This window comes from Clarias gariepinus, chromosome 15 (genome assembly GCF_024256425.1).
Source record: "Clarias gariepinus isolate MV-2021 ecotype Netherlands chromosome 15, CGAR_prim_01v2, whole genome shotgun sequence".
NCBI classification, from domain to species: Eukaryota; Metazoa; Chordata; class Actinopteri; order Siluriformes; family Clariidae; genus Clarias; species Clarias gariepinus.
In genome coordinates, this window is record NC_071114.1 from 21725244 (window position 1) to 21749023 (window position 23780).

The 23780-nt window shown below is 36.3% G+C and overlaps 2 protein-coding genes across 4 annotated transcripts; one reads left to right on the forward strand and one right to left on the reverse strand.

Annotated features, from left to right (window-relative positions):
* Nucleotides 1-7475: 7475 nt before the first annotated feature.
* On the reverse strand, nucleotides 7476-13648 carry lins1 (lines homolog 1). Of its 2 annotated transcripts, none has more exons than XM_053513480.1 (6): nucleotides 13498-13648; nucleotides 11979-12068; nucleotides 11146-11287; nucleotides 10063-10647; nucleotides 8344-8530; nucleotides 7476-8269 (listed from the first exon to the last, which is right to left on the reverse strand). In XM_053513480.1, the coding sequence occupies exons 2-6, from the start codon at nucleotides 12057-12059 to the stop codon at nucleotides 7630-7632; spliced, it is 1635 nt and encodes a 544-aa protein (XP_053369455.1). In that variant the 5' UTR covers nucleotides 12060-12068; nucleotides 13498-13648; the 3' UTR covers nucleotides 7476-7629. The 2 variants fall into 2 exon arrangements, with proteins under 2 accessions (XP_053369455.1, XP_053369454.1); XM_053513479.1 differs by lacking the exon at nucleotides 13498-13648 and adding an exon at nucleotides 12234-12899.
* Nucleotides 13198-22785, forward strand: asb7 (ankyrin repeat and SOCS box containing 7). 2 transcript variants are annotated; one of them, XM_053513481.1, is made up of 5 exons: nucleotides 13198-13328; nucleotides 15946-16056; nucleotides 17398-17639; nucleotides 18565-19170; nucleotides 21066-22785. In XM_053513481.1, exons 3-5 carry the CDS (start codon nucleotides 17429-17431, stop codon nucleotides 21203-21205), a joined length of 957 nt encoding a protein of 318 aa, XP_053369456.1. In that variant the 5' UTR covers nucleotides 13198-13328; nucleotides 15946-16056; nucleotides 17398-17428; the 3' UTR covers nucleotides 21206-22785. The 2 variants fall into 2 exon arrangements, with proteins under 2 accessions (XP_053369456.1, XP_053369457.1); XM_053513482.1 differs by having other exon boundaries at nucleotides 13204-13254.
* The last annotated feature ends 995 nt before the right edge of the window (nucleotides 22786-23780 follow it).

Genomic DNA, 23780 nt, shown 5'->3' on the forward strand with positions numbered 1-23780 from the left:
AGGCACACCCAGCTTAGTTACAACTCTTTGACTTCTTTTCCTCCTCCCTCTTACTGCTCCTCCTCCTGGCCCTACCTTCCCCAGGTAAGCGATGATATGTTGGCTGACTCACACACAGACAAACACACATGCATGCACGCATGCACGCACACACACTAATGTTTGTGTACTGTTGCTGCACAATAATAATATTAATAATTATTATAATAATAATTAAAAACATACAGTACCCAAAGGTCTAGTCTAGATTGCGCAATCTCATTTCTGTTTCAATTCAACTCAGATGTATTTGTATGTGTGTATACTTTAGACTGCTTGTATAGCACTTTTACAAATTAACTGAGTCATGAAAACGAGCAAGCCAGAGATGAAAGTGGCAGGGAAACACTCCTTTAAATTACACGAGGAAGAGCGTTTCGTAAGAAACAGCCTCAACAACCCGCCCTCTTCTGGATGGCACCAGATAATGGGATTATAAATTTCTTATTAGACCTTTATACAACTAAAGCCAAACAGTGCAGCATCTTTATGTATGATGAGTTTAGTATGAGTGAAGATAAGTATCCTGGGATATGGACAGGACATCATGTCTTTATGCAAGTTTTTTTTTTCTTATATGAAGAATAGAGAAATGTAAGGGTGTTTACTAGAACAGTGTTTGTCTTTACAGTATGTCTTTTCTGTGTAAATTTTCTAATCCAATAATTAACAGCACTGACATTACAATGACTGACTGATATGGTATTAAGGACCTGAGTTGTGTTGTTCTAAGAGGAGTCGCAGATCCATACTCATGTTATGACATCACACTCAATTACTGATTAACCTCATTCAACCTATTAATGTTTAATAAGTTGACTTTTAAACTGCCAGAAGGCATCAGTGAGTCTGAACTTAGATTTCTTTTTCTTATTATTACATACCTTTCTGATTAGTTTCAATCTAGTTACTAAATATGAGGGTATTTATTAATTTATTATTATTATTATTATTATTATTATTATTATATGCTTTAATGTGAATAACTGAACAATTAGCTGGAGCAATAAGGGGTTACAAACACATCTATCTGGTTTGTATGATAATATTAAACAATGATGATTTACACCAGCACATAGCATGCTATTGGTCTGTGACCAGGCTTTCAGAAGACTGCCTGAAGTCATCAGTTCTGGTCTTTGTTTGCCTGTAAAGGCTAATTAAAGGAGCAGCATTGTTTACGCATTGACCAATTGTAGCTGGAGCTTGTTTCCATAAAAGGCTTCCCTTAGGGGAAACAGTTTGCTAATCCACCATGTGAGAATTAGTCTTAGACTAGGTTGTTCACTGTCTTGCTAAAATATCAGGAATTTTGGCAACAAACTCTATTACTTTTTTTATTTGTACATCAGGGGTATTAAGATGCCACTAATACCCCAGAGTTTACTATTTTCTTATACATTAAGTATTTTATAATGAATTAGCAATGCCATGGTGATGTTCACTATTTAGCTATAATGCTTTACACCACCTCAACAACATAAACTTCACAAACCTTTTTTTAATTGTTTTTCTTCAAACTGTAAAGTTAAATATGTCTGTTCCAAATTCTCTAAAAACTGATAGAAAGCATGTTGATTTATGAATGCTAAGTTCTGTATGGATGTCTACAAAAGGTACACATTCAAATAATGTCTTTGATGGGAAGAAGCCAAATGGGCTAAAGGAAACCTCTGTGTTGTTTTTTTGTCAGGTTTAACTGAGTGATGTGTCCTAATTTGTCTGCTGGCACAAAAAAAAAAGAGCAACTAAAAGAGCAACTTTTAAATCATAACACTCCGTATCACTCAAGTTTTCTAAAATCACAAGGTAGCAGGCAAAAATAATGACCGTTTTATTATTTATTTTATATAAATTGTAGATTAAAGTTTAAATGAATTATTAACCACATTTTCATTTCTATATGCTATACTCAATTAAAATAAAGTACATGTGTACAGTTTTTTTTCCTGCAAATCTCACAAACTTTAATAAGACATAGAACAGCTTTGCCTATACAATTTACGGGTTGTAAATTTCTGTAGAAAATGTTAATAAACTGATTTAAAAAAATTAGTGTTTAAGATACATGGACAGTGTATGTTGAGTTCCTTAATTTTTATTTCTATGAAAAAAAATTCTATTTTACTTTTACACAATTTACATTACAAATAAATTATTATTTTAGATTAATTTTGGGGCTTTTATTATTTAGATTTACATTAAAGGTTATTACTGCCTAATACATAGATAATATCATGTATCATGATTATTAAATTCTTTATAAAAATATCAAAAGTTATATAAAAATACATATATATTTGTAATAATTTTAATTTTAAAAATATGTAAAATAATTAGTTCATATTTTGGTTCTAATCAAGTTAAATATAAAAAATATTTTATTATATTTTTATTTATATTATTTTAATTTATATTTTATTTATTTTAAATATTTTATATAATATATTATATATATTTATACATATTGTTATAAAAAATATTTTTAATAATATAAAATGCAGAGTATTCTTTGGTATGATTATGATTATAATTATAATTATTGGATACTTTAACATGAATAACTGGATAATAAGCTGGTGTGTAATAAATGTAATAAATTTTACATTAAAGGTTATTATTATTAGTACCTAAATGATACCTAATATCATGTATCAATCTTTAAATGCTTTTTAAAAATAACAAGAAGAAATATTATAAAATATATTTTACTATAAAAAAAACAATGAAGAACAATGATAAGCTGATAGCTTAACTGTATTAAACTTTTCACCATGTTATCTTAATCTGACATTTTATGCTTAATTTTTATTACTATATTTTATAACTTTAAGAAAAGAAACACTGTGCTGCAGAATTAAAGGAAAAGCTCAACATAACATTAAAATAAAGAATGTATCCTGTATACAGGCATAGCGGTGTCCCCTAAACCCAAAGTGAAAGCTCCAGCTGATGCAAATAAATTGGCAGGAAATGTTAATGATTAACATTTAATGATTATAGTTGCATAAAGACTCCCCATTCTTTAACAGTAGTTTTTTTTCCTTAAATAAAATTAAGAGTATTAATGTGCCGTATACAGTTTTCTTAAATTTTGCTAAATATCTGTATATCTGGTTTTGGTGTTAATAATACACTCTTACTCACTTTCTCATCTTCTATACCGCCTTATCCTGTATTTAGGGTCGCGGGGAACTGGAGCCTATATCCCAGGAGGCTAAGGGCATGAGGCAGGGTACACCCTGGACAGGGTGCCAATCCACACACACAAACACGTGCTATGGGCAATTTGGGAATGCCAATTAGCCTAATCTGCATATCTTTGGACCATGGGAGGAAACCGGAGTACCCGGAGGAAACCTACCAAGCACGGGGAGAACATGCAAACTCCATGCACACACTGATGGGAATCAAACCCGGACCCTAGAGGTGCAAGGTGACATTGCTAACCACTACACCACTGTGCCGCCATTAATAATACAAGTTATGAATAAATCTTTAAAATTATTTTTTATTAAAGATAAGCCAATCTACCACAAATCTCAGGCTACTGTTACTGTGCACTTTTGCTAATATAAAATGTATTCTTGGTAACAAGCTGTTAGCAAATTTAATACTACAAACTGAATGAATAAATGGAAAAACATAATGAGCACAGACGTAATCATTGCAAGGTTGAGTATTCAATAATTAATGTACAGGGTCCTGTGTGATATATAAAAATGCTCAGTTGACTAATATATATATATATATATATATATATATATATAAAAAATTCCCCCCTTGCCAGAAATCAAGAAATCATTTAAAAAGAACCCGTCTGACTAAGTAAAGCATGCAAAATATTTTTTAAAATAAATTTAAAAACAGATGGGAAAACAAATTAATTGACATGTATCAGTCTGGAACGGGTTATAAAGCCATTTCTGAGGCTTTGGGACTTTAGCAAATTATTATCCTCACTTGCTTCAGGTAAAGTCAGTGATCATAATTAAACAATATAAAAGTGAAAAATGGCATCCTCAAAGAATTCCAAGATGAAAGCCACTGCTGACCAAAAAGGTTTGTCTGACATTTAACAAAACACATCTTGAATATCTCCAAGACTTTTGGACAAATATTCTGTGTACTGATGAAACAAAAGTTCTAAAGTTCAAAAGTTCACACAAACACATGATTTTATAAAAAAACAATATCATACCAACAGTTAAACATGGTGGTCGTAAGTGTGATGATCCGAGGGCTGCTTTGCAGCTTCAGGAACAAAATGACATGCTATAATTGATAAAAACTTCAGTTGATTAAACCATGCAACAAGCCAATGATCTTAAACACACCAACAAGTCCACATCTGAATGGCTAAAAAAAAAAAAGTTTTAAATAAAAATTAAGGTTTTGGAGAGCTAGTCAATGCCTGTACTTAAATCAGATTGTAATGATGTGGCATGACCTTAAACAGGTTAAACCTTCCAATGTGGCTGAATTAAAACAATTCTGCAAAGAAGAGTGGGCTAAAATTCCTCCACAGTGATGTGAAAGACTCACTGCCAGTTATCACAAATGGTTGATTGTAGTTGTTTTTGATATTAGGTTAAGCAGTTATTAGGTTTAGGGAGCAATTACTTTTTCACATAGGGCCATGAAGGTTTGGACAGCTTTTTCCTCTTAATAAATGAAGTCATCATTTAAAAACTACATTTTGTATTTACTATTTTGTGTAATCTAAAGATTTGTTGATGATCTGAATCATTTAAGAGTGTCAAATATGCAAAAAAATGGGTGATTTGACCGGAACCATATCATGATTGTGGTGTTTCTTGTATCCAGTGCTTATTACCCATAAAAAAGGGGTCCAAGGAAGAATAACAGATGAATAGGTGACTTGCAACTTACCTGGGAAAAAGATGGTGCCAGGTTGCACTATACAAGCAGAGAGAGCATGATGCTCTGAGCAATGTTCTGCTAGGAAACCTTGGTTTTTAGATAGTCAGCTGTCCTAGTTAGCTAGTTAGTTTCTGTTAATTCATGTTGCATGTATGTACTGTAGCACCTTGGTCATAGAGGCACACTGTTCTGTTTCGGTTATAAAAGCCAACTTAACTTCTTGGCATTCATATGGATGTAACCTTACCTCGTACAGTACCACCTACCTAAACATTGTTGGAGACTAAGTACACCACTTCATTAAAGAAGTATTTTCTAATACCAAGACCCTCTTTCAGCTGGATAATGCATTTTGCTACACCAAAAAATGTTCAGGGATGGTTTAAGGAGCATGAAAATTAGTTTTGACTTGGCATCCAAATTCCCCAGATCTGAATCCCAATGACCATCTGCAGGATATGCTGGACTACATCCAATCGATTGAGACCTCTCCTCGCATCTCTCCATACAGTACTTAAATAATCTGCTGATAACATCTTGGTGCCAGATTCCAAAGCACACCTTTAGAGGTCTTGTGAAGACCAAGCCTCAAGGGGTTTGGGCAGCGAAAGAGGGACCTACATAATATTCTATGGCAGGTGTTTTTAATGTTATGACTAATCAGTATACAGTACATTACAGTCCAATTAAATACATTTTTCTCTCCACATTTTTTGTCTAGTTAAGAATTTGGAATCAGAGCGCAAGCTCGGGGACGATACCATTCCCTTGGAGCAGAAAGGGGTAAAGGGTCTTTCTCAAGGGCCAAATAGAGCAGCAACCTACTATATGCATGTTCCCAGGCTAGCCCAAAGTCCATAAAGAGCCCTGAAGCATTAGGTGGAAGTGATAAAGAGGTTACTCTGTCCAAAACCACATAAGTCCGTAAAGTAAAGAAAGATGACTTTACTGTGTTGGAAAACTTCCCCTCAGCTTGCTTACAGTGGTTGTTGCAACAAAAATTGCATATGGGTAAATGTTTTGTGTTGATTCTCCTGTCATGTGTTTCTTTGCAAATCAAGTGTGCCTTTGGACCTATTTGTGTCTTGTGATCGGTGGATATCCCAGTACTTACCTGTTCTCTCTTCTGCCTTGATTAGTTTGTGTATTTATATCTTCTGTTGTTTTTGCGTCTTTACAAAGTCCTATCATGCTTCTCGTATCATTAAGCCCAAGCCAGAATTACTTGGGCTGCGTACTTCCTGGATTAGGCCCTCATCTGTTTTCCCTCATTGTGCTTATGGACATGCCTTGATTATTTCTGCCTGCCTGTGCCTGATCCTTCTATAGACTCTAATGATGATATATGGATTTACTCAAATAAACAGCACCCTGATGCTGCCTTCATCCACATATTATTGTTACAAGGAAATGACAAAGAAGACTTCTTTAATAAATGTAGTCACCAATTCACATGTTTAGTCCATCAGTTTACCTTCAACGGTCAAGTGCCCATTTATAGTAACTGCATTTTGACACATGCCATGTCTACCTTCTGGGTGGCACAAAGTGGAATGTCAATTTATAAAGCAGATGCTTCCCTACAAGCCATGTGCCTAGTGGTATACCAAAGTGATTCTCATCCACAATAGAGGAGTATTAACCGCGAGTGATTCTCATTCTCTGTATAGTGAGTGTTGTCCCTTAATGCCAGGCAAAATGCAGCATCAGGGCATTTCTGAATTCTGAAATTAACCACCATCTCAACCTGGGTCACCTAGTGTGACTAGTGTGACAGGTACCCTTTCAGCCGACATGGAGGCTATTCCTCGTAGGTTCCATTTGGTGGTTGAAATACAATTACATACAGTTCTGATGTAAAGTTCACAGACAAGTTTTCCACATTTTATGTTTCGTACTCATCTTAAAATGAATTAAAATCCTTTTTCCCCTCCTTATCATTCAGCATGCAATTTTCCACAGAGATGTTTAAAGTGTTTTGTTATTTTATTTAAAAAATAAAGATTGGAATATCCTATTTAAGTATTCAGATCGTTTCTTATGACAGTTGCAGTTGAGCTCCGGTGCATTATACTCCTATAAATAGTCCTCGAGATCTACAACTTGCTTCTACAACTTGAGTGGATCAATCTTTGCCTAAATTAATTAGTTGGACATAATTAGGAAAGGCAAACATGTCTACAGTATATAGGATAAGATCACACAGTAGATGGTGAATGTCAGAGTGAAAATAGATTTAAATCCATTTTAAGATGAGTGTGAAACATACCGTTTTAAAAACTTTCCATCAGCACTCTAAGTTACCTTCTATTACACAAACATAACCTTGTGATCACTCAGCCATTGTCTGTACTGCTTTATTTTGTATACGCTCTCGCTAGGACCAGGAGACTTGGGCACGAGGCGGGGTACAACCTGGACAGGTGCCTATCCATTGCACACTCATTCACACACTATGGGCAAATTGGGAACAACAATTAGCCTAATCTGCATGTCTTTGGACTGTGGGAAGAAATCGGAGTACAATTAATTAAAATATTTATTATAAAAATATTTCTTAAATATGTCTCAAACAACATTGGAAAACATTAATTTCATGAAATACAAAAAAGTGTATAACAATTGTTCTGGTTAACAGGGTTTTTATGCAGGAAGTTCATCTTCTTTGAAGTTAATGTTTTGCTGTACATCATGAAAACACTTTAATTATTTAAGTTGTAGTGATGTTGGGTTTTCCAATTGACCTTTACTCTCAACAGCAAGCAGTAATTTAAGAAGAGAACTAGGGTTGTAGGGGAATAGCCCTCTGCTGTGAAGTCGGCTGATAACAGTCCTTAACTCAGTAAGGCACAATATGACCTTCCCTGAAAGACCCTCTGTGAATAACATGCTCATTTTCTCCAGCGTATCTGCTGCTCTAGACGCAGTCAGTTCTGCTTTTCTCATGTTGATCTCTGCTTCTTGTTCCTCTGCATTCTTTCTCATCTGGAAGTTTGGCATGCTTCTTTCTTCATCCTCAGAATCCTCGGAGCACTCATAATCCACTAGACTTGGCCTTAATCCAGCAATTTTAGACTGAGGGCAATCAAAACGTTGCGATACTACTGGAATCACATGTGTCTCTGCCTCAGAGCTTTCGATACGACAACATGCATTACAGAGGTCTTGCCAATGGTCACGTAAGTGCTTCAGGTAGAGGACGCAGTACTCCAAGAAGCAGGTTTCATCCGAAATGAGGAAATCCAGCAGGACAGTGTGGTCGAAGGAGAGACTTCGGAGTAGGAGCGTAAAGTGACAGTGAGGGTTACAGCCCCACTCACATGCTGCAGGCTCTGAGGAACTTAAACTAGAAAAATAAAGAATGATTATTAAAGAAATATTAAAATTCACATAAACATCAATATACACCAGATATCCCACCTTCTCTGATGTAAATACAAGGTAATCAAAACCTTGGCTGATTCTATCAGGTCATCATCCTGATCCACAAACACTACTAAGATCCAGGAGCAGGGATGCGTGTCCACCTTCCTGTGAAGCACGTGCTGCTGGAGAAAACCCAGCAGTTCCTTCAGGTAAGGATAAACATCAAGGGCACGGTGAGCTCCTGAAACATCAGCAAGCACAAGAGCTTGAGTAACATGGTAAGAGTGCCATCTTCTGCCGGAAGTCGGAAACTGCATTTCGTCAAATGCCCAATAGGTGCCATATTTTACAGTAGGTTAATAAAGTTGTTTTTACTTTGTTACACTAGCTCTAATTGAAATGTTTATTTGAAAGGAACATTCAGTAGTAGATCAGTGGCTCCACATAATCTTTAAGGGCTCCTCCTTTATTTATGGGTTAAGTGAAACAAACCAAAGAGGATGGAAGTACTGTACAACCCAAAGATCTTAAACATGCTTTCAATATTATTCATTTCAGGCACTTGAAGACAAAATCCTTTATATACTGTAGTCTCCAAAAAGAAGACACTTTCTTACATTTATGACTCATTTTTATAAATGTGTCCTGTAATTATTATGCTAACTTTGTAGACAATTAGCCTACAGGCTTACATTGGTTAGTGGTGGGTACAGAACAACAGTATTTGTATTGTATTGTATTGTATTGTATTGTAGTGAGTATTTAATAACTTAATCAATTATTAGCCATTAGGTTACAAGTCACTCACTCAACCAATCTACCTTTTACCCAATTACTAAGATAAGTCACTTACAGTACTTACTCCCTCAGTCACTCACTGTCACTCACTCTATCAATCTACCCTTCAACCACCCACTCAGTCAGTCTCTTACTCACCCAGTCACTCACCCAGTCACTCAGTCAGTCACTCAGTCAGTCACTCAGTCAGTCACTCAGTCAGTCACTCACCCAGTCAGTCACTCAGTCACTCACCCAGTCACTCACCCAGTCACTCACCCAGTCACTCAGTCAGTCACTCAGTCACTCACTCAGTCACTCACTCAGTCACTCACTCAGTCACTCACTCAGTCACTCACTCAGTCACTCACCCAACCAATCAATAACCCTTCAAATTTGACTTAAAATTAAAACACAATCATAATGTAGAGGGCATGCACTCTCTCTCACTCATTATCTACACCACTTATTCTGCACAAGGTCGCAGGAAGCCTGGAGCCTATCCCAGGTAACTTGGGGCATAAGGCGAGGTACAAACTGGACGAAGTGCAGGGAACACAAGCAAACACACATACACGAACACACTCTCGCACTACAGGCACTTTGGAAATGCCAAATCTTTGGACTTACTAAACCAAAGTACCAGCAGGAAACCCACAAGTACAAGGAGAACATACCATGAAATGGCAAGCAGTCTGACCTTATATGAACAAATTGCTTTACAGTATAAATCCCAGCATTGCCTGAACAAACCAATTAATTCACTTTCTGCCAGTGATTCGTGACCCTTACACAATACTGTGTTTGGTGACTGTTCAAAATATCCCATGATATTTTCATACAACATTGATGCTTTTCCAGCACTATTTCCTACAAGATTGCTGAACCATTATTACCTAATTATACATACAGTGAGGTAAACATACTATATATATATAATATTATGTAGTATATAACAAAAACATAAGGGGGTTGGTCAAATCACATTTAATTCACCTTGAGTAGAACCATGCCGAGTTTTAATCTCCAGGCTCTTGATCAGAATCAGGCTCACAGCCCTGAGCATCACAGCATCGGTCATTTCTCCATCAGAAACATTCACCTTGTTCCCACCAAAGAAACTCGCTCGAGTTTTGATATGGAACTTACGAAGCCAACCAGCTTCCACTTCCTGGAGCACAGCATTAGCCATCATGAGCAAGTCAGTGGAATACTCCTCATCACGCTCTTTAGAGTGACTTTCGCCAAAACCCCATTCTTCCCCTGCTTTCTGAATGAGAATCCGCTTTAGTAAAAGCAATGCTCGCTTCTTTACAAATTCCTTCATGTCAGAGAGCGTCACGTGGAGGAGTGCTGAAGTTTGAAGGAACGCCAGTCTCTGAATGAATGAGCACAGGCCATGCCACAACCTCGCCGCATTGAGGACTTCGACAAGGTCCAGAAGTGCACATACACTCAGTTCTAACTCGACTGTGTCATTTCTTGAAACATAAGTTTGTTTAGGATTAACTTGGAAGAGCAGTCTGGGATACAAAGAAGAGATGGATGACTCCAAATCAGCAAGAAGTTTCATCAAAATTTCTGCAGGAAAAAGCAACAATAAAAAGAGCAAAAAAATATTTAAATCACATTTGATTTATGGATTAAAGAAAAACAAAACATATTATAGTGGTCGGGATGCTAGCTCAACGCTCAATTGTAATGATCACACTACGGGTAATTTGGAAACACCAACAAGCCTAATCCTAGTCTTTGGACTGTGAGAGGAAACCCACCCAGCACGGGGAAAACATGTAAGCTCTACGCATACAGACCCGAGGTGGGAATTAAACCCGGACCCTGAACGTGCAAGATGACAGTGCTAACCACTAAGCCATCGTGCTGCCACGGTGGTACAGAAGGAGTTTAAAAAAAATTTCATTATTTACAAATTAGTTGTCAAAAATGTGTCAAAATCGGAATGTATTCAATCAGAAAAAAAAAGCAACAAAAAAGGTTTTTCTATTAAAAAACTTCCCGGAGTTATCTGAAGTTACCTACAACTGTAAAATTACATGAACATTTTAGTTGCTACAGTACCTCGCTTGTTAACGTAGTCTAACTTCAGTATCCCCTTAATTATTTCCGTTAGGGCCCAGAGGTGTGTGTCTAGGGCACTGCTCGGAGCCGTACTCTGAAATGTTTCTGTGAAAGCAGTCTTCCACATGTGGTTGCTACCAATCTGCAATAAACGAAAATTAACAAGGAATGTATTATTGTTTTAATTATTATAAACAACTAATTTACACTTCATTAGGAACATCTTTACACCTATGTAGTCCAGCATGTTTATACAATTATCCGATCAGCCGATCATGTTGTAGATAAAGGTCAAGAACTTTCGTTAAAATTTACATCAAATATTAGTATAAGAATTTTTTTTCTTTCTTTTTTAAACGTCCGGGATTTTCATACAAACACAAATGTCTCTAAAGTTTCAAAAGAATGTGCAAAACCATTCACTTCACTAACTGTACCAATATGACTTCTGCATAGTCCACTTTGTGTCTAACATACTAGACTTCTCTTTCAACAGTCCAATTCTCCTGGGGGTCATAAATAAATGACCCGAACCAATACCAACAGTAATCATTTAAAACAGACGAATCATTAGAGGAGCATAAAAAGTATTCAAATTTTTCTTTATCTATTGCCTGCTTACAATGTGTTGCACAGGCATGGACAGCAGCTAGATTGAGCTAATATGGTGTATCTTGTATATTTTTTACTTTTATGTACTTTTTGGAAAAAGTACATTCCTGAATTCATGTACATCTATCTATCTATCTATGTGAGCTGCAGAATACAGATCTTCTACACGGAATCCACACGTAATATTTTACATGCAAGATGTATGTGAGTTAAGTTCTTACATTGTTACTGACATCATATATGACAAACGAAGCCATACATTTGGCAGCTAAATGAGACAACATCCTGTCCTGGCAGTTCATCAGACGTACCTACAACAATAAGAAAATAAAATATTATAGAGGGCCATATAACTTGACTGCACCAACACAACAAGAATGCTCATCTCAAATAAAATTTTAAATATGAAGCCTGTACAAAGAAACAGGAAAAAAAAATGGAAGACACTTCCAGCAGCTGTGGAAGCTCTCACTCACAAGGTGAGCCACCATATTAGAGGCTCCAAAGAGTCTCTTCAGGACCTCTTCACAGAACATGCTGACATCTCGTAGCAGATTTTTTGAAGACAGCATGCAGATGATTTTTCCAGCGAGTGTAAGGAACATGCCAGTCACTTCTATGTCCTTATTTGTTATGCTTTGTGGAGATTGTAGCAAAATGTTTAAAGAATGGTTTACGGCTGCTGAAATCTGACTTGCGAGCTCCTCGGTGCTCATAGCAGGAACGAGGCCAGACTGTAAATCTGTGAACACCGCCTCCATGGATAAATATTGTCCATCCATGTCCATGTGTAAGGCATTGAACTGATCACCAGTTAACAATACGCCATGCATAAAATTAATTGGCAGTGAGTGACCTTTCTATATCCAGTGTCAAGTCCATAATGATCTCACTTTCACCCTGATTCTACTCCCTATTTTAACATTCAACAGAACTTCACTATTGTTTTACAAAAAGTGAGAACTCAAGTCCAACTCAAGTGAATAAATAAACGAGGACTAAATCGCAGAGCTGGAGTTAATCCGAATGTAAAGACCTGCTTCTCACTTCCGTTGTTTAAATTACAGATTAACAAAGATTATCATACTAAACATTTTTCTTCCCTACAGTTGTAAAGCATGAGCAATGAAAACAGTCGCACATGATGACGTCAGTAGCAGTTCCGGAAGTGAATTTCCCTTCCTGCACTTGACTTCAAATACAATTAGCGTGACTAGTATTAGATTGTTTTTTAATAATATTTAATGAGTGTTGTTTTGCCAGGTTACATTTTGTGTCGCGAGAAAATATATACATGAGATGTTTTTTTTTTCTAAAATGTTAAAGTGCTATGTAGACCTGTTTTTTAGTCAGTTTAGTCTTCAACGGTCGCAAATATACGACGCTGTTTGCAGCAGTTAGGCAGGTTTGACGGCTCGCCTCTTCGTTCCTGATTGGCTACATGCACCCTATACCACCACAGTGGACGGCTAATTGGCTAGCTGCATTTTGTTCCAAGTATGAAGCTTTGAATAGTTTTTATATCGTTTTCTTTTCAGGCCCTGCTGCCACAACGCACCAGATACAGTTAGGTACGAGCACAATTTTTTGTTTCTAAATGATCTGCCACGCACCTGTGGATATTATTCAGCATCTTCTGAGTATGAAGCTAATTTAGCCAACTAGCCTGGTGGGTTTGCATTATTGTTAGCTGGGTTGTGATGGAGCTAGCTAGCTAACTGAAGTGTCTTTGTAACTTACAATGACAGCGAACGGCTCAAGCGGCGTCTTCTAGTCAGATTTGTCTTTACAAAGTGACAGATTTGTAGTTGGAAATAGCAGTAGATATCATAACGTCTCCTGATTCATAACAGCCACTGACTAGCGGCGTTTGCTATCTTGGCTTTCTTCGATGTTTGGCCGTTATAGTCGTTAATCTGAGCCTTTTATTGCGCAACAAAGGTTTTACTTCTTGACATAAATGACGTTTGAATGAGAAACAAAATGTCCTAAATGACCAGCGATATTCGGATGTTCAAATAGAAAGCTATTCCGCTTAAATCAAAATGACACTAACAAATAAATCGGATATAAAATGACCCGGTCGGTATGTTTTGCTAAGACAGGACAGGAAGAGCATCGCTAACAAGCAGGGTTTCCATTTAGATTAATTTACCGAAAGGTTATTGTAAAAACATCTTCTGAGGGGAACCAAGACACCAAAAACTATCATTCTGTAATCCTAATATCATTTCTGTTTACAAGTGTTACACAGTGCAGCTCTTGATACTGAATGTGAACACTCGGTTTTTTCTAGATTAACCTGTCCTGCTCTGGTTAATAAAGGCAAAACCGAGTCAGCACTACAATATGTAGGTCATTACTGCCCTTTAGTTTTAATTTAAGCAAAATGTAAGAGTCCATATTATTTACTGTAAATGGGCAAGATGTATGGATGGGAATCACCAGTCACCCAATACAATATCATGATTCAGTTAAAACTACCATTCTATAAACTTAAAAAAATTATATGCCAGCATTTAAACAATTCCAAATTTTAACATTTTCTCATGTCAACCACCAGAAATAATTTACTCCTGCTGCAATGTATGAAAATGTGTAAATAGTTCAGAGTCGATACCCTATAAGATTATAAAGAAATGGTGACGTTTACCTACTCAAATGCCTCCAAATTCTCAAAACTTAACTTGACTATGACCGTGTGGGTTGAGTGGTTGCGAGCATTCAGTGCTTCTAACCCACACAATTTTTGACTAGTTAGCCTTTGCTATGATTTGAGACTGGTGAAATGAGTAGGTTTTAGACTAATTTGCTCACAGTGTAAGTAGAAAAAGGCAGCTTAAAGACATTTAATGTGCGTGATTTTTAATAATGTAACACCATTAAATGTGTTGGGCCACTTGGAAGATTCAACGCTTAATACAGCTTTATATCTGAGGCAGATCGGCCGATCACCGGTCATGGCCAATTCAACTGAAATCCAGCCAATTCTAGAAACTAGATGAACAACCAGTTCATCACTATTCTACCTAGCTATCTAGCTATCTATTTATTTAGAAGTTGGTGTGCCGATATGTGAATCGTGATTTGCAATTCAAAACTGAATGTTTTTCTTTCCCCCATCTACTACAACATAAATGATGCTTAGAGTATGTGACTAATAAACACTAACAAAACTAGCGTGACTAAGCCTACAAGAGTAAAAAAATATATAAATACATACCATATCAGTGCCTATGTCTACATGGACCCCAATATTCCAGTAGTAATAAGATTAAATATCCACCTCAGTAGCTACGTTTACATTTCTGTATATATCCTAATCCGATTGAAATCATTCCAATTAAAGATTTCAACTTGGCAGTTTGCATTGACGCTGAACCGCTAAGATGTGAGTTAATATTATGAAAGCATTTAATCAGGAACATTTTTTTGACATGTGCAAAGTACCGATGTGTCTGCACTGGTGTTTTGAATGGTGGAATTTTGTCAAGGCAACTTCTCTTAACTGACATTACTTCCACAGGGAGTAGGGAACACATTTTAAAGTATGCTGTGGAATGGAAGGCAGCCAGAGAGTTTAGTGATTAGGAAATAAAGCAAAATTTCCCTTCTAAAGACTTGTCTCATCATCTCTAGTTACCCTCTGATTACCTAATGACTTTAAGTTTGTTTTGTTTCCTATTGGCACTTTAGTTTACCATTTTATCACATGCTGTACAAAGTGTTTAATCCAACTCTAGCTCTTTAAAATGTTCCTCTGCTTCTGCAGTTTTTATTATTGTTGTACTTGCCTGTTTATTTTATTCAGTTATTTATTAAACAATCACAGTTGGATGAAAACAAGAAAAATGTCAATTAAACTCCTGTGACTTGGACCAGGATAAAGCAGTAACTGAAGGTTAATGAATGAAAGTCGAGCCATGTGAACAACCTGTACATTCCCTTGTAATGAACATTCTTCCCTTCTGCATACCTTAAGCTTCATATATTAAACCCATTCCCAGAAGAACTTTCAACACCTGGTGACTCCTGTGCTTCTTGAATTAAAGTTAGGACCCTTTAATGCAATTTAGAAACAATAATGCTTTGTGAGCTGTTGTATCACAATGTAATGATCAGAGTAAGGGTTGTTTCCTTTTTTCCCTTTTTTTTTAAATAACTTTAATCTTGTTCTTTTGTTTTCAGGTTTTTTCAAAGTTTGATGAGGTTTGAAGAACTTTGATGCCAGTTGGGCTGGACTGAAAAATGTGCCCGAAACACAAAGGCCCTTTACGAACTGCTGGGCATTAATTAGGGGTAAATTTTTCACTTACATTACAGGCAACATTTTTGAACGCTCATGAATTGGATTGAAATTGTTTCTTGATTATGATTTTTTTTTGTTTATTTATTATGACATAGTGCTTACTCTTTAATTTGATCATGATGCAATTGGAAGTTTAGTATAATTGCAGAATATTTGAGCTTTATATCTTGTTTTCTGGCACTGGTTTAAAAGAATATATGAAAACAAGCTAATATGCACTAATGTGCAAATAAATGTCTCAAAATCATTAAATAAATATAAAAATATATACATAAGATATAATAAAGGTAATAAAAATTTTATAGTAAGATATTTGGCTTTAATGTTTCGGCTGATCAAGATTTCTCCTTGTAGCTTTAGATGTATTTTTAAATGCTCTAATATTGATTAAAATCTTCCTTAAAGTCTGTGTTGTGTTTTTTCTCTTTCTCTCTCATTGAAAGAGTACCCTCATTTTCTTGCACAACATAGCATGGAGTGAAAATATGTCATAAACCTGAGCAAATCAGAGACAAGGGAGAAGATAAATTCTGTTTGACTTTTTTACATTTTCTAAAATTAAGCAATACATGTTTTGATGTTATTTATCGCAATATATTGAATTTTAGTAAATTTTTCAGTGCATGTTGGTTGAGTCATTTGAATGATATAAAAAGCATAATATGGAAAGGAGATCATAAATCCATTAGCTAGCCCATGGGACAAGCAGACGATTTAATGTGCTGTCCATTCCCATTGTTTTGGTTGGCGGGAAGCATAATTGTCTAGGCTGAAGAGTAAAGTGCTATTTTGGTGAGTGAAAAACAGACTTAAATGAGTGTGTAATCTGTAGTCATTATGCTCTTCTGAGACTGTTTGTAGCACATTAACAGAGAAGTCAGCAAGTATCTGCTCATGTTCGGTTTTGAGACTCTGTGTTCTGTCCGCATATCACACTTAAAAGATTATTTTTTGCTTCTTCTTTGTCTGATGCTATTTTCTATTAGCTATATGCGACTGTGATACACTGTGTTGTTTGCCTGAGGAAATGACTCAGTATTCTATTACAGGATGAATTATGCATCTATCCAGCTGCCTGGTTGCTTTATATCCACCTGTGTATATGTGCCTCTGTCTATCTTTCTGTCTGTCTGCTTGCCTTTATGCCTGCTTCTGCATTCGTCAGTCTATAAATCTCTCAGCCTGCATGATTACATCTACCTGTCTTCATAGCTTGTCTTTTAGTCTTTATCTAATCTGTCTGATTCTGTTCTGTGTTCTCCAGTGTTCAGTGATATTCAGTGTTGTCCCCTAATGTGCTTTTGTATCTTTCTTCGTATTTCCGTGTCCAGGGACGCAGGAGTGGCTGCGCGATGTGATAGGATGCTGAACCATCACTTCAGAAGGAACCCGGACCTGCAGGAGGAGCTGCAGATCCAGGCGGCGGTGGCAGCTGGCGATGTCTACACCGTACGCAAGATGCTGGAGCAGGGCTACTCGCCCAAAATCAGGGACGCCAACGGCTGGACACTGCTACACTTCTCTGCCGCCAAGGGCAAGGAACGCTGTGTCCGTGTCTTCCTCGAGCATGGAGGTAGGCTTTTGTTTGTTTGTTTGTTTTTGGGTGGGTAGAAACTGGTCTTCTAGAAAACAGTCCAACTGAATTGTTAAATGATGTTTTTTTGTTTTTTTTTCCGTAAGAATCAAATGTACACTGATGTACTGTGATTATTATGGGTGCAGGTATTTAGGCCAAACGCTAGATGGTGCTGTGAAACTGGATTTGTAAGCAATACAGGAGGAAACAATCTGTATGCAATAGTGACAGTATATGGACCACTGCTTTAAAAGTATAATGTAAAGTAAAAATGTGAAATATTCATACATTGTATTTTTGAAAGTTGTTATAGGTCAAGCCTTTTTGTTACAAATTAGGACACAGCTCCTTTTTTTTTAAAAAAAAAAGCTATATCATTATGTTTAAAATTTCATGCTATAATATTAAGCTATACCATTACTGCGTTAAATAAACGCTCCATAAGTCTTGATTTTTTTTTAGTTAAAGAACATGCTTTTAAACAGTTAATCTCGTCCTAATAGAGATAAAGGAAAAGTCATCAAGTCAGTTACTTATCATAATTCTTTTGTATGAAAATTCATCTTGATTTCCAAAATCAATATTATTCATTTATTTAATTTTTATTTATAAATGTTTGCATTTGAGGTGGTAAAATGTTGCTGTTTCTCTATAATCCTACAGGTGGCATGCTCTAAACTATTTAAACATTTCTAGGAGCAAATTATTTGGCAAGTTTATTGTAATTGTAATAAAATCTTTAAAAAATTATACTTACAGAATCGCCATACAGATCAAATCGACATCTGAGTATCTTGATATTGTATTATGTGGTCCCTGGTGATTCCTATCCCTAGTTTTCTAGTCTCTTAAAGCCTTAAGGGGCAAGTAAACATGTCCTTTGAATTAAGTTATTTGTTTTTGTGTGTACAACAAAATACAGCTGACCCGACCGTAAAGGACTTTATTGGGGGTTTCACGGCACTGCACTATGCTGCCATGCACGGACGTGCACGCATTGCTCGCCTTATGCTGGAATCGGAGCATCGCAGCGACATCATTAATGCCAAGAGCAACGACGGTTGGACTCCACTGCATGTGGCCGCACACTATGGACGTGACTCATTTGTGCGCCTGCTCTTGGAATTCCATGCTGATGTAGACCCACTGAGCGACAAAGGTACTACGCCATTGCAGCTGGCCATCATCAGAGAGCGCTCGAGCTGCGTACGGCTGCTGCTCGACCACCACGCCAACATCGACGTGCAGAATGGCTTCCTGCTGCGCTACGCCGTCATCAAGGGTAACCACGCGTACTGCCGCATGTTCCTACAGCGTGGGGCAGACACCAACCTTGGACGTGTGGAGGACGGTCAGACGCCACTTCACCTCTCAGCTCTGCGTGACGACGTGCTCTGTGCGCAGCTTCTCTACGCCTATGGAGCGGACACAAACACGCGCAACTATGAGGGCCAGACACCGGCCGCTGTGTCAGCCAGCATGTCCCGCACTAGCCGGCCCTGCCTCGACTTCCTACAGGAGGTTACACGTATGTACAGTGTTGAGTTTCTTATTTTATAGTTGAGCCGTAGGTCAATGACTCATAGTTCACAACACAGATGAAGAGATCACATGTACAAAAAGTATATTCTTTTAATGATTAGTGGCTGCTAGCAAATTTTAGCATTTAATGGTTGCTTTCCTATAGAACATTTTAATAAGACTGTCTGCTGTATTGATATATGATTGATTTATTTTTACAAATGACAGTGATGCTGTACATCTGAGCCCTGAGTGATTATCCTCCTATATAGTGTGCTGTGATTGTTATACTGCACTAAATTTATTTGGGAAATCATTTGGGTATTTCTGAACAACATTCAATAAAACGCTTTTAATTGTTTTTCCTCATTATCAATTTTGCCATTTTGCCAGAAACCTGGCTGTGTTGTAAATTGACAATTCCCAAAAAATGTCCTTGAAAAAAATAGTTAATAGTAGTAATTATTATTATTAATATAAAAAAACAGGTGGAATGGATGTTCTATAATGTTTGAGTTCTATAGTTATCTAAATCCTCAATGGATTTTGAATCTTTTAGATGTTAATACCTTTGTTGTTTAACACTAATAGTAATGATTTAAGGTCTATATTAATCTAGAAACGCATATATTGTACCCCTGGTTTGTCTTGCTTTAAAGAAATAGAATAAAAGAATGAAAGCACTGTTGATAAGTAGAACGAAGACCAGCTCAACAGTAACAGTGGTCTCAGCAAGGCCAAAGCAAGCCCCATTGCCGTGTGCGAACAATCCAGCGTGTGAGAAAACTGAGCTGTATCCCCTGAAGCACTAATGATCTAGTAGGCAACAATGGCCACATTCCCGCGCTCTGCTTCAACTTTGATATCACCATATCAAAGCTGCCCGTCTCAACCCCACATGCACTGTGGGGTCTATTCAAGCCCAACCGTCAGCAGGATCATGTTTCAACCTGGTTATCGATTAGAAAAAAAACACTTTTATTGAGGCCTGACAGGCAGGATTTTTGAATAGTTTGTTTGCTGATTTTTTTTCTCTAAGCTCCTGTGAGTGACAGTACACAGCATCTGCAGATGGTCCTATCCAGGCCTTTGTAGTGGTTTTCCCAGCTGCCTCTGTTTGTGTCTGTGCCACAGAGTGGGGGCAGGACGAGCTCAGCTATTAGAACTGATAAAGTGCGTGTGCTGGATTCCTGGAACTCGTTTGTTGACTTCCTTCACATCTTTAAGACAACAGATAGAGGGAGGGACAGAGCCAGTGGCCTTGATTCCTCTGATCTTTTTTGGACAGGAATCAGAGGCTGAGAAAGGCAACTTGTGGTCCTCTAAAGTGAAGACATGTGGCTGAGTTAAATTTAAATAAACAGTTGTAATACTGCTGCTACTACTAGTAGTAATAATAGTAATAATAAAAAAGGTTATCCAGTTAATCTGGTTCTAAAGCTGTGCTTGTACTGTGAGGCTTAAACCTAAATCTAATCTCTCATCTTAAAGGTGCTAACTCTGTACAACCCCTCATGGCACAGTACCAAGAAACTGTTGAAAGTTAAATGTCATCAGATAATGTTGCCACTAATCATTTCATTCTTAAATGATGGCAAACAGACAGCACTCCAGTTTGTGCAGTTGTACTGTATGTACTTAACATTTAAGAATAGAATAGAGTAAAATAATTTAAGGGATGCTGCTTCTATTAATAACATAGGAATTTTTTTTTCTCTTCAAGTGGCACTAAAAGTGACCTCACAAAAAACATGAGTATAGGTGGACTGGCTATGTAGATTTATATCAGTAACTGTAATTTCACAGTATTTTATTTTTTTTATCCCGATCTTTCCCAAGTATAAAGTATAAGCAAGTACTAGATATAATAATGGCCCTACTAAATGTTTTCTCTTTTACCAGGCCAACCCAGGACTTTGCAGGACATGTGTCGGATAAAGATTCGTCAGTGCATAGGTCTTCAAAGCTTAAAGTTTCTGGAGGACTTGCCTATTGCCAAGGTGATGAAGGACTACTTAAAACACAAGTTTGACAATGTCTGACAGAGGCCTGAAAAACTCCAGGCATCAGCACAGGAACAGATTCTCTAATTAAGACTATGCAACATCTCATTTTTTTTTCAGTTCTCGCATTGTTTTCTATAACAGTGTGTGATGTTTTTTAGTCATTTAATCTGAAAATATAGCCAAACTACTTGTCATGGACACTGAAGCACAGCTTTTGTTTCTCATTTCTTTATTTGAGCAAAGTTTCAGTACTAGTATTAGGTTGGAATTAAAGATGATGTCAAAAGCTGATGTTATGATGATCTTAATATTAAACTAGTATCATGACTTTTGATGTGTTATTAAATATTATTAAATTATATGACTATAAAAATTTGAAGAAAAAAAAGCATTTAAGCTGATAGTTTGCAGATGCCCCAAAACAATTTTAAAATACTAATTTCACATGCATATTTCATGTATGCCTCCATATTTCATATACGCCTCCACATTTTTTGTGATCGGAAAAGCATTTTTTGTGATCAGTTGCAAAACATCAATCAGGTTTTCTTATCAGGCTGCACCGGCACACTGACTGATAACGCATTACACCCCATTTTTCAAGTTATAGTAGATGAAAAAAAAAAAAAAATTTTTTTTTTTTTTTTTTTTTACCTAACTTACTGACCCTTTTGTTTAGGATGAGTGGAATTTAAGCTTCCATACAAAATGAAATTGTGCACCTTCTACTTATTTACCCTAAACTATTAACAATTCAGCACATTTCGAAGGCACACCAAGTTAGCAGTCACATTCAATACAAAATATTTGACTTGTGAAACAAGCATTAAAACTGTGATTTGAAGTTCTCCTCAGTTTTCCAACTTGAAGTTTTGGTTTTCTCATGATTCCGCTCTCATTAACAAGGACTCTACACTATGTATATAATTGTCTCATATGTACAGCAGATATTTTTCTAGAATTATTTAAGCTATGACCTCTTGTATCATAAAGTGTTAAGGTTTTTTTTTTTTTTTTTTTGATGTGTGCTTTTTTTTTTTAAGTCTTAATATTTGTTTTGTATCACTTTTAGAATTGAAATGCATTGACAAACTAATTGGGATCAATTAGTGAAATTGTGGCAGTTTGATTAAAAATTTCCCCTCAATCAGATTTATCTATAATTGTTCTTTTGGAAGTTGGCACATGGCAGGAAAAAAAATTTGCGCTCACTGTTTAAAGCCCACAGTATTCATTTGTGCCTTTCACATGGGTGGAATGTTGGGTTGCTCAACATCTTGCACATTTTTCTCTGGGATGTCACTTTTTCAATTAAGTTTTAGTTCATCATCGTTTTCTTTAAGATGCACCAGATTTTAAAAGGTTTTCCCAGTATTGAATAGACACAAGCATTTATTTGGTAATTAGAATCAGTTATGCTAATATATTGAAATAAGAATACCCCAGAAAGCTCAAAATATTGACAGCCATGCATTCTTTTTAAAGGGCAGTCCCTTATAATTCTTCTTTTTCATTACACATTTAAAGAGGGAGTAAACATGGACAGTCCCTCAATTTCAGAGGTGATGCAGTTGTAAATCAGAACTTAAGTTTAAATAAATTTAAAACGAAGTGTATATAGCTGGATGATGTGTTTATTTTTATTCAGCTATGTATTAATAAAATGACCATTTATTTAAATAAAAAGAGGTTATTGTATTTTTTGCAGAGCTCAACTGAAATTTCTTCCTTAAGTAATGCCGAGCTGTTCATCTTACTCTAAATACAAGAATTAACGAAGAATGCTTTCGATCTTGATCTGTATATCCAGGTTTTAAACAGTTTCATTTAAGTCCATTTATTTTTATTTTGGCAGCGTTGTCTCTAAAATTTTGTTTACAGTATGTGTAAATGTGTGCATTTAGTTTTGAAGTGCTGGTGTGTTTTTCGGGAAAGCACTTATTCCAGATTCAAATAGTTTCAACGTCTTCCACGCCATGCACCACAACAACTACTGAATGTACATAAACTGCTGTTTGCCTGGCCCAAAATTGTATTGTGTGAATAAATGATTATCATAATGTCCTTGTTTAATTTTTAATTATATTTAACTAGTATTTGTGTTTTGGGTGTTTTTTTTTTTTTTTTTTTAGTTATTTTTGACTCCTGAAATTTTAATAAATATTTGCTCAGGGTGCTAAGGATTTTATTTTTCTTCAGTAGGTGGTATGCTTGCTTCAATATACAGTATTGTGCAAAAGTCTGACACTGCCCCTCATTTCTTTATATTTTGCTTCCAAAGTTCAATTATTCTTGTTTTTTTAAATGTAGTCTTGAGGAATAATTCTCCAGGTTTCCTAAAGGATTTTTTGGCTCTCATTTGTGACACGTTTTTGGCAAAAACATTTGTTCCTATTTCTCTAATTTGATTTACTTAATTAAATTCAATTTGACATGAATAAATGAATAAATAAGGGGTGGCTCAAGATATTTGCACACTACTCTATATATAAAATTATTGTTGATATTGGCTTTAGCAATACTGATATTGCAGAAGAGTATAAATTGTAAATAAGTCTTCTAACCATCTCCAGATGTACAGTACTGTGCAAATGTCTTGAAGCATCCCTTA